The sequence below is a fragment of the Oncorhynchus kisutch genome, linkage group LG20 (assembly GCF_002021735.2).
Source record: "Oncorhynchus kisutch isolate 150728-3 linkage group LG20, Okis_V2, whole genome shotgun sequence".
Taxonomy (NCBI): Eukaryota; Metazoa; Chordata; class Actinopteri; order Salmoniformes; family Salmonidae; genus Oncorhynchus; species Oncorhynchus kisutch.
In genome coordinates, this window is record NC_034193.2 from 19,583,813 (window position 1) to 19,593,839 (window position 10,027).

At 42.4% G+C, this 10,027-nt stretch overlaps 1 protein-coding gene across 1 annotated transcript; it reads right to left on the reverse strand.

Annotated features, from left to right (window-relative positions):
- Window positions 1-44: 44 nt before the first annotated feature.
- Window positions 45-9,780, reverse strand: snf8 (SNF8 subunit of ESCRT-II). The gene is made up of 8 exons (XM_020453580.2): window positions 9,453-9,780; window positions 9,296-9,346; window positions 8,517-8,655; window positions 8,243-8,347; window positions 8,080-8,152; window positions 986-1,127; window positions 652-726; window positions 45-479 (listed from the first exon to the last, which is right to left on the reverse strand). The coding sequence occupies exons 1-8, from the start codon at window positions 9,504-9,506 to the stop codon at window positions 342-344; spliced, it is 777 nt and encodes a 258-aa protein (XP_020309169.1). The 5' UTR covers window positions 9,507-9,780; the 3' UTR covers window positions 45-341.
- Between the last annotated feature and the right edge of the window lie 247 nt (window positions 9,781-10,027).

Here is a 10,027-nt window from a genome sequence, read left to right on the forward strand (position 1 = left end):
GTTGACATGAAAAGAAAAATGTTTTTGTAGCACAAACTGCAATATGCCAAGAAATACTAAAATGTTTTAATAGAAGGAAATTGAATATAATGACATTAAAGAAAAAAAAATCCATGATTGACAACTGCCACAGAAAACAACATTTGTAACCTAGTTTTCCTCTCCACAATTGCTGAAGGGAAGCAACATCATGTGTACCTACCAATGATTTATATACATAATTGGTACCTACCCATTAAAAGTTAAATACACCCCATTTCAATTCAGGACTTTCCCAACAGGCACACATTGTTCTTCAAGAAGTTACTGAGACATCCCACGTACCAAAAATCCTATCTTTCTTAAGGCGTTATCTGATTGGCCTCCTCAGGTGTGACATCACGGGAAGTCAGCTCAGAAAAGAGGGCTGGCAGCCAATACTGTGGCTCTCCAGAAGCTTGGGAATCCAACCACGCCAAGCCCTCTTTCAATAGGTGATCCTAGGACAACAAGGAGTGTGTATGTTAGGATGGTGGTGAGCTAAATCAAATCAAGAACCATGGTTCTATGGTGCTTTGTCACTCCTAATTTTCTTGTAAACATTTTGTTCTGTAAAATATCCTCCTAAACTCTTGGCAGCTTTTCTTTGCATTTCCTCTGTAGGCGACTTACCAGCACATGACAGGCTCGCTCTCGCTCCCACTTAAGACTCTCTCTGATCTCACTCACTGAAACGTAGCCCTTCTTCTGCAAATTGGCAGAAAAACAAATATTCATGACACCTGGCACCATATTTGCATTCCTCTAAATGACTCAGCAAAAGTATCAGAGCAGCATGTTCTGGATCCAAGCATGATGTTGGCAACTGCTCACAAGAAAAAAACAAACAGCGCCCCTCTTTAATCTCACAATCAGTATTCTGAGACATTTTTGACAAGTCATTTAGCATAATTACTGATGAGACAGCCACACAATACAGACTCAAGAGGTGAAATGAAGGATTTACCTCAGCCAGCTGAAGTACCACAGTGTGGTCCATGTTGAGCTCTGCTGGCACTGACTGCACGAGGTAAGAGCCTCCAACAGGAATCATCCCAAAGCCGTTCCCCATGACTTTCAGCTTCTTTATGGCCCGCACCAAGTCATCTCTGTAGTGGAGAATAGAGATACAATTTCAACTTCATAATGAAAGTCCACTAAAGTTGATGAATAAATATCAATATGTTTACATTATTGTATTTAGTATTTATTGGGATCCCCAATTAGCTGCTGGGGAGGCAGAGGCTACTCTTCCTGGAGTCCAAACAGGAAACAGGACAACAAATAAAATACATAATATACATAGCACTACATTTACATTACAATTGAGCCATTCAGCAGATACTCCCATACAGAGCGACCCATAGCCAGGCGAGTCAATCACATATTTTCAACCACAACCACAGCTTTTTCAAGCAGAAATTTGCTTCCTGCAACACTAACTCAAAAAAGTTCTGGGACACTGTAAAGTCCATGGAGAATAAGAACACCTCCTCCCAGCTGCCCACTGCACTGAAGATAGGAAACACTGTCACCACTGATAAATCCACCATAATTGAGAATTTCAATAAGCATTTTTCTACGGCTGGCCATGCTTTCCACCTGGCTACTCCTACCCCGGACAACAGCACTGCACCCACAACAGCAACTCGCCCAAGCCTTCCCCATTTCTCCTTCTCCCAAATCCATTCAGCTGATGTTCTGAAAGAGCTGCAAAATCTGGACCCCTACAAATCAGCCGGGCTAGACAATCTGGACCCTTTCTTTCTAAAATTATCTGCCGAAATTGTTGCCACCCCTATTACTAGCCTGTTCAACCTCTCTTTCGTGTCGTCTGAGATTCCCAAAGATTGGAAAGCAGCTGCGGTCATCCCCCTCTTCAAAGGGGGGGACACTCTTGACCCAAACTGCTACAGACCTATATCTATCCTACCGTGCCTTTCTAAGGTCTTCGAAAGCCAAGTCAACAAACAGATTACCGACCATTTCGAATCTCACCATACCTTCTCTGCTATGCAATCCGGTTTCAGAGCTGGTCATGGGTGCACCTCAGCCACGCTCAAGGTCCTAAACGATATCTTAACCGCCATCGATAAGAAACATTACTGTGCAGCCGTATTCATTGATCTGGCCAAGGCTTTCGACTCTGTCAATCACCATATCCTCATCGGCAGACTCGACAGCCTTGGTTTCTCAAATGATTGCCTCGCCTGGTTCACCAACTACTTCTCTGATAGAGTTCAGTGTGTCAAATCGGAGGGTCTGCTGTCCGGACCTCTGGCAGTCTCTATGGGGGTGCCACAGGGTTCAATTCTTGGACCGACTCTCTTCTCTGTATACATCAATGAGGTCGCTCTTGCTGCTGGTGAGTCCCTGATCCACCTCTACGCAGACGACACCATTCTGTATACTTCCGGCCCTTCTTTGGACACTGTGTTAACAACCCTCCAGGCAAGCTTCAATGCCATACAACTCTCCTTCCGTGGCCTCCAATTGCTCTTAAATACAAGTAAAACTAAATGCATGCTCTTCAACCGATCGCTACCTGCACCTACCCGCCTGTCCAACATCACTACTCTGGACGGCTCTGACTTGGAATACGTGGACAACTGCAAATACTTGGGTGTCTGGTTAGACTGTAAACTCTCCTTCCAGACCCATATCAAACATCTCCAATCCAAAGTTAAATCTAGAATTGGCTTCCTATTTCGCAACAAAGCATCCTTCACTCATGCTGCCAAACATACCCTTGTAAAACTGACCATCCTACCAATCCTCGACTTTGGCGATGTCATTTACAAAATAGCCTCCAATACCCTACTCAACAAATTGGATGCAGTCTATCACAGTGCAATCCGTTTTATCACCAAAGCCCCATATACTACCCACCATTGCGACCTGTACGCTCTCGTTGGCTGGCCCTCGCTTCATACTCGTCGCCAAACCCACTGGCTCCATGTCATCTACAAGACCCTGCTAGGTAAAGTCCCCCCTTATCTCAGCTCGCTGGTCACCATAGCATCTCCCACCTGTAGCACACGCTCCAGCAGGTATATCTCTCTAGTCACCCCCAAAACCAATTCTTTCTTTGGCCGCCTCTCCTTCCAGTTCTCTGCTGCCAATGACTGGAACGAACTACAAAAATCTCTGAAACTGGAAACACTTATCTCCCTCACTAGCTTTAAGCACCAACTGTCAGAGCAGCTCACAGATTACTGCACCTGTACATAGCCCACCTATAATTTAGCCCAAACAACTACCTCTTTCCCAACTGTATTTAATTTTTATTTATTTATTTATTTTGCTCCTTTGCACCCCATTATTTTTATTTCTACTTTGCACATTCTTCCATTGCAAAACTACCATTCCAGTATTTTACTTGCTATATTGTATTTACTTTGCCATCATGGCCTTTTTTGCCTTTACCTCCCTTCTCACCTCATTTGCTCACATTGTATATAGACTTGTTTATACTGCATTATTGACTGTATGTTTGTTTTTACTTCATGTGTAACTCTGTGTCGTTTTATCTGTCGAACTGCTTTGCTTTATCTTGGCCAGGTCGCAATTGTAAATGAGAACTTGTTCTCAACTTGCCTACCTGGTTAAATAAAGGTAAATAAATAAATAAATAAAAATATCAAAGTCCAATCCCAACCAGGTATCACATACATAATAAAATACATAATACAATGCCAAATACAATACAAAATGCATAAAAATGTCCCCGTCGTGCCGTAGGGTGTTCTTTAACTTAGTTTTTATCTTGTTTATTTGCTAGCTTGAGTTACATGGGGTGGCAGAGTTCAATTTAGTCATGGCTCTATTTAATACTGTGTTACCCCCAGCCTCTATTCTGGACCTGGGGACAGTGAAGTCCTCTGGTTACATGTCTAGTGTTGTACCGAGGAGTGCCCGAACTGTCTGCGAACTGCTTGAACAGACAGTTCGGTACCTTCAACACGGTGCACAAAGACTAATAGTGATGCAGTCAATCTCTCCTCAACTTTGAGCCAGGAGAGACTGACATGCATGCTACTGACACTTTCCCTCCGTGTACATCGAAGAGAAAATAATATATGCTGACCTGTTTTAGATCAACTGCAATTTGCCTAAGTCCTTCTTTGCTGCAACTGACCACACAACTGCACAGTAGTCCAAGTGCATCAAAACTAGGGCCTGTAGAACCTGTCTGGTTGACTGGGATATCAAGAAAGCAGAGCAATGCCTTATCATGTACAGACCTCTTCCCAATTAAGTAACCATAGCATTCGGAAAGTATTCAGGCCCCTTGACTTTTTGTTACGTTACAGCCTTATTCTAAAATTGACTCAATTGTTCCCCCCCTCATCAATCTAAAACCAATACCCCATAATGAGAAAGCATTTTTTGTGTGCAAATGTATTAAAAATAAAAAACAGAAATACCTTATTTACATAAGTATTCAGACCCTTTGCTATGAGACGCGAAATTGAGCTCAGGTGCATCCTGTTTCCATTGATGATCCTTGAGATGTTTCTCCAGCTTGATTGGAGTCCACCTGTGCTAAATGAAATTGATTGGACATGATTTGGAAAGGCACACACCTGTCTATATAAGGTCCCACAGCTGACCAAGCCAAGCGATGAGGTCGAAAGAATTGTCCGTAGAGCTCCGAAACAGGATTGTGTGGAGGCACAGATCTGGGGAAGCGTACCAAAAAATGTCTGCAGCATTGAAGGTCCCAAAGAACACAACAGCCTCCATCATTCCTAAATGGAAGAAGTTTGGAACCACCAAGACTCTTAGAGCTGGCCACCCGGCCAAACTGAGCAATCGGGGGAGAAGGACCTTGGTCAGGGAGGTGACCAACAACCCGATGGTCCCTCTGACGGAGCTCTAGTTCCTCTGTTGAGATGGGTGAAACTTCCAGAAGGACAACCATCTCTGCAGCACTCCTACAATCGGGTCTTTATGGAAGAGTGTCCAGACGGAAGCTCATTAAAAGGCACATGACAACCAACTTGGAGTTTGCCAAAAGGCACCTAAAGAACTCTTAGACCATGATAAACAAGATTCTCAGGTCTGATAAAACCAAGATTGAACTCTATGGCCTGAATGCCAAGCGTCACATCTGGGGGAAACCTAGCACCATCCCTATGATGAAGCATGGTGGTGGCAGCATCATGCTCTGTGGTTGTTTTTCAGCAGCAGGGACTGGGAGATTAGTCAGGATTGAGGGAAATATGAATGGAACAAAGTAGAGAGATCATTGATGAAAATGATCTCTCTAAGACCTGAAAATAGCTGTGCAGTGACTCTCCCTCATTCAAACTGACAGAGCTTGAGAGGATCTGCAGACAAGAATGGGAGAAACTCTCCAAATGCACGTGTGCCAAGTTATGTCATGTAGCGTCATACCCAAGAAGACTCAAGGCTGTAATCGCTACCAAAGGTGCTTCAACAAAGTACTGATAACGGGTCTGAATACTAATGTAAATGTTTTTTTTTTAAATACATTTGTAACAATTTCTAAAAATCTGTTTTTGTTTTGTCATTATGTGTTACTGTGTGTAGATGGATGATGAATATTGGGCCTCCCGGGTGGCACAGTGGTTAAGGGCGCTGTACTGCAGCGCCAGCTGTGCTACCAGAGATTCTGGGTTCACGCCTTTTGTAACCAGACCGGGAGGTCTGTGGGCCGACGCACAATTGGCCTAGCGTTTTCTGGGTTAGGGAGGGCTTGGCCGGTAGGGATATCCTCGTCTCATCACGCACCAGCGACTCCTGTTGCGGGTCGGGCGCAGTGCCAGGTTCACAATGTTTCCTCTGACACATTGGTGCGGCTGGCTTCCGGGTTGGATGCCCGCTGTGTTAAGAAGCAGTGCGGCTTGGTTGGGTTGTGTATCAGAGGACGCATGACTTTCAACCTTCGTCTCTCCCGGGGCCCGTACGGGAGTTGTAGCAATGAGGCAAGATAGTAGCTAGGGGTTATGAATGTGTGTGTTTTTTCCCATCCATTTTAGAATAAGCAACGTAACTTTCCGAATGCACTGTATATATATATATATTTTGACCGTGATAGCTCGTCTCCTTAACTTGCTACCACACTATTCAATAATCGATTGATGAGGTTTAGGGTTGAGCAAATGATTTGTCGCCAAAAATGATGCTTTTAGTTTTTGAGATTTTTAACACCAGCCTATTGCTAGTTACCCATTCTAAAACTGTTAAGGGCGTCAGTTATTTACTTTACTGTTACAGTCGATGTGTATACTGTGGAGTCGTCTGCGTACATTCAAGGCTTTATTCAAGGTCAGTGGAAGGTCATTACTAAACACAGAAAACAATAATAGTCCCAAGTCAGCTACCCTGCGGTACACCACACTCAACCGTATTTGCATTACAGAGACTTCCATGTGTTCTATTGGACAGATATCAGTCCATCCATGATAAGGCAAATTATGTTAATCCACAACAACTATGTTTTTTCAATGACATCAAAGGCTGCACTGAAGTCTAACAAAATAGCTCCCACAATCTTTTTATAAATTTCTTTCAGCCAATCATCAGTCATTTGTGTCAGGGCCGAGCACATTGAGTGCCCTTCCCTATAAGCATGCTGAAAGTCTGTTGTTCATTTATTTTCTGTAAAATAACATTGGTCGAACAATTTTTTCCCCAAAAATGATGCTAAGCACCGGTAACAGGCTGATTGTTTGAACCATTCAAGGTTGCTTTGCTATTTTGGGGCAGCGGAATGTCCTTTGTCTCCCTCCAGGCCTGAAGGCACACTCTGTCTTCTTGGCTAACATTTAAGATGTGGCATATAGGAGTCGCAATGTATTCCGCTACCAACCTCAGTAGTTTACCATCCAGGTTGTCGGTACCAGGTGGTTTGCCCTTATTTATAGATATCAATAATTTGTTCACCTCTTCCACACCCACTTGGAAGAATTTAAAGCTACAGTGCTTGTCTTTCATTATTTGGTCCTTCATGCATGAATATATTTTTTGCATGTCATGCCTAAGTTTGCTTATCTTGCCAACAAAAAAGTTATTAAAGTGGTTGGCAATATCAAAGGGTTTTGTTATGAATGAGCCATCAACCTCGATGGAGCAGAGTTAGCTTTTCTGCCTAGAATTTCATTTAAGATACTCTAGAGATTTTCACTATTATTCTTTATAGAATGTATATTTGTTCCATAGTATAGTTTCTTCTTATTTTTGTTTAGTCGTGTGATTTCTCAATTTACTCTTTGTTTGCCAATCTGCTGTGTTGCCAGACTTACTTGCCATTCCCTTAGCCTCATCCCTCTCAGGCATACAGTTTTTAAATGAATCATCTATCCATGGGGATTTGGCAGTTTTACCAGTACGTTTATTTATTGTTGCATGCATGTCAGTAACCGGAAGAAGCAATTTCATAAATGCTTAAAGTGCAGCATCAGGATGTTCCTCATTACACACATTAGACCAACACATATTTTTCACATTTTCAACATAAGAATAATTGCAAAACCTCTTGATCGCTTATACACTATTTTAGGTCCAGTCTTTGAAACGTTGGTTTTCCTAGCTATGACTATTATGATCACTACATCTGATAGGTGTGGAAACTGCTTTAGATCAGATTTCGAGAAGCATTAGTAAAGATGTGTTCAATACAAGTGGATGATTTAGTTCTTGTTCTGCTTGTAAATACACTGGCAGGTTGACTGATAACCTGAATCAGGTTGCAGGCACTAGTTACAGTTTCAAGTTTTTTCTTGAGTGGACAGCTTGATGAAAGCCAGCCAATATTTAGGTCACCCAGAAAATAAACCACTTTGTTAGTATCATATACATTATCAAGCATTTCACACATATTATCCAAATACTGATTGTTAGCACTTGGTGGTCTATAGCCACTTTGCACAAGAATAGGGTTTAGGTGAGGCAAGTGAACCTGTAGCCACCTGTAGCCACATTACTTCAACAGCATTTGACATGAGATCCTCTCTAATATTAAATATGATGATAAATGTTGACTTTCTGCATGACTTATTATATAATTTCTGATATTTGTCAGATAGTACTCACTGGCTCACATCCTGAGCAAATTTCCCCCTTCCCTTCAACACTCTGTGATGGAGTTCGTCCAGGGTAATAAGTCCTAAAACACAGAGATGGAACACCAATGAACGACACATTTCAAAAGGCAGTGTTTTGCTATGACTTTTATGATGTTCCAAAGAAGCCTCACCTCCATTTCTGTGTTTCAGTGCCAGGCATACTTCAATGATCTGCACACCCAGCTCGTAATAGAAGTCACCCACACCAAGCATCTCAGACCAAAAGCCTTTGCCAGCTGTCAATGACACAGAAAACACTTAATGTAGGTTGCACTTCAATTCCTTGAATAAATACAACATGTGAGTAACCACATGCATAAAAAAGGAGTAAAGGACATTTTAATGGGCTTTTATTGTAGGGCAAAAACAACTTATATTTTAAACAGACACAGTTGTGATTCTCACAGGCAAGTGGGTCAACTCCAATGGTGGCACACATCTCCTGAAACTGGACCCGGAACTGGGAACTCTTACGAATCTCTTGTTTGTGCTTGCTGGCAAATTCCTCAAGGTTAGATTTGAAGGTCTCCAGCTGTTTTGACATCTGAAAGACCATGATGTTTTAGATATTTCCACAACAGCTTGACTAGCTACATGGATTGAATAACATTCCAATGAAGACACACTTGCACACCCACACATAAGCTCAGTTGTTAGAGTATGGCGCTGCTTGACGATGAAAACCCAACTGACATTTACTCCTGAAGTGTTATGCTGCTGCACCCTCTATAACCACTGTGGTTGTTATCTGACCCTACCAGTCACCTATGAACATTTATACATCTTACCTAAATGGCCGTACTCTTATAATCTCCACCCTGCACAGCCAGAAGAGTACTGGTTCCCCTCTATGTTTCTTCCTTAGTTCCCTCCTCACTTGGGAGTTTTTCCTTAGCTAAAATGTACAACACGGTCGAGGCATTCGTTGGAACTTGGATGTTTTTGTGCTTCTACATCTGCATTGCTTGCTCTTTGGGGTTTGGGTGTCTGTATAACACTTTGTGACACTTACTGGTGTAAACTGGGCTTTATAAAATCAATTTGATTGTTTGATTGCAACGCCAGGATAGTGGGTTGATTCCAGGGACCACCCGTAAGTAAAATGTATGCACGCATGACTAAGTCGCTTTAGATGAAAGTGTCTGCTAAATGGCATATTATTATAATATTATTATTGAGCTTACCTGAACAATTTGATCCTCAGCTAACACTGTCCCCCTCTCTTTATACTTGGCCTACAAAAAAAGAAGAGTGTTTTGGATAAGATGGTTGTATTTCTGAAATGCCTTGGATTCATTGTTTACATTTTGTAGATGGGCCCATTCATCTAGACAACGTTACCTCTGCAAGCTTCTTTTTAGCGATAGCTCCCGCACCTACTCCTCTCCTATGCATCTTGTTGATGTGAAAAAAAGGACTAGCTACGGGCAAACGGGCTACGTTTGCTACGGGCAAATTAATTTGTTAGGTCGCGAGGTGCTTTTAGCCTATTGCAGCCATATGATAGCTCTCAGCATTCCGTTCTTATTCAATAATAATTTCTATGCACACAACTTTGAAATCGACTCATTTCGCGAAACTTGAGAGCTAGCAAGGTCTATTTGCTTAGTTTAGGAACCCGGAAGTAACTTCCTCCTAAGTTTGACGAGAGGCAATGCCATCAAATATGGTACTGCCACCTACTGCCTCGGCAAGATACTTCTTCTGCCACCAACTCGACTGTGAACCAGAGATGCTGAAGGCGTGAGTGCATACACTTTCATACTTGTCCCCCATGGGAATTTAACCTACAACCCAGGAATTGCAAGTACCATGCTCTACCAACTGAGCCACACAGGACACCTCCCATTTGGATTTCCTCACCAATTTCATGGTACTATTGAGCCTTGTGTGTCTCAGCCTTCTGATTACACTTT

Coding starts and splice junctions, on each gene's coding strand:
- snf8 (XM_020453580.2), bottom strand. CDS start 9,506: ATGCATAGGAGAGGAGTAGGTGCGGGAGCTATCGCTAAAAAGAAGCTT. Junction 9,347..9,452: donor CTAAAAAGAAGCTTGCAGAG/GTAACGTTGTCT, acceptor CTTTTTTTGTAG/GCCAAGTATAAAGAGAGGGG. Junction 1,128..8,079: donor TTTGCTCAGGATGTGAGCCA/GTGAGTACTATC, acceptor TCTCCACTACAG/AGATGACTTGGTGCGGGCCA.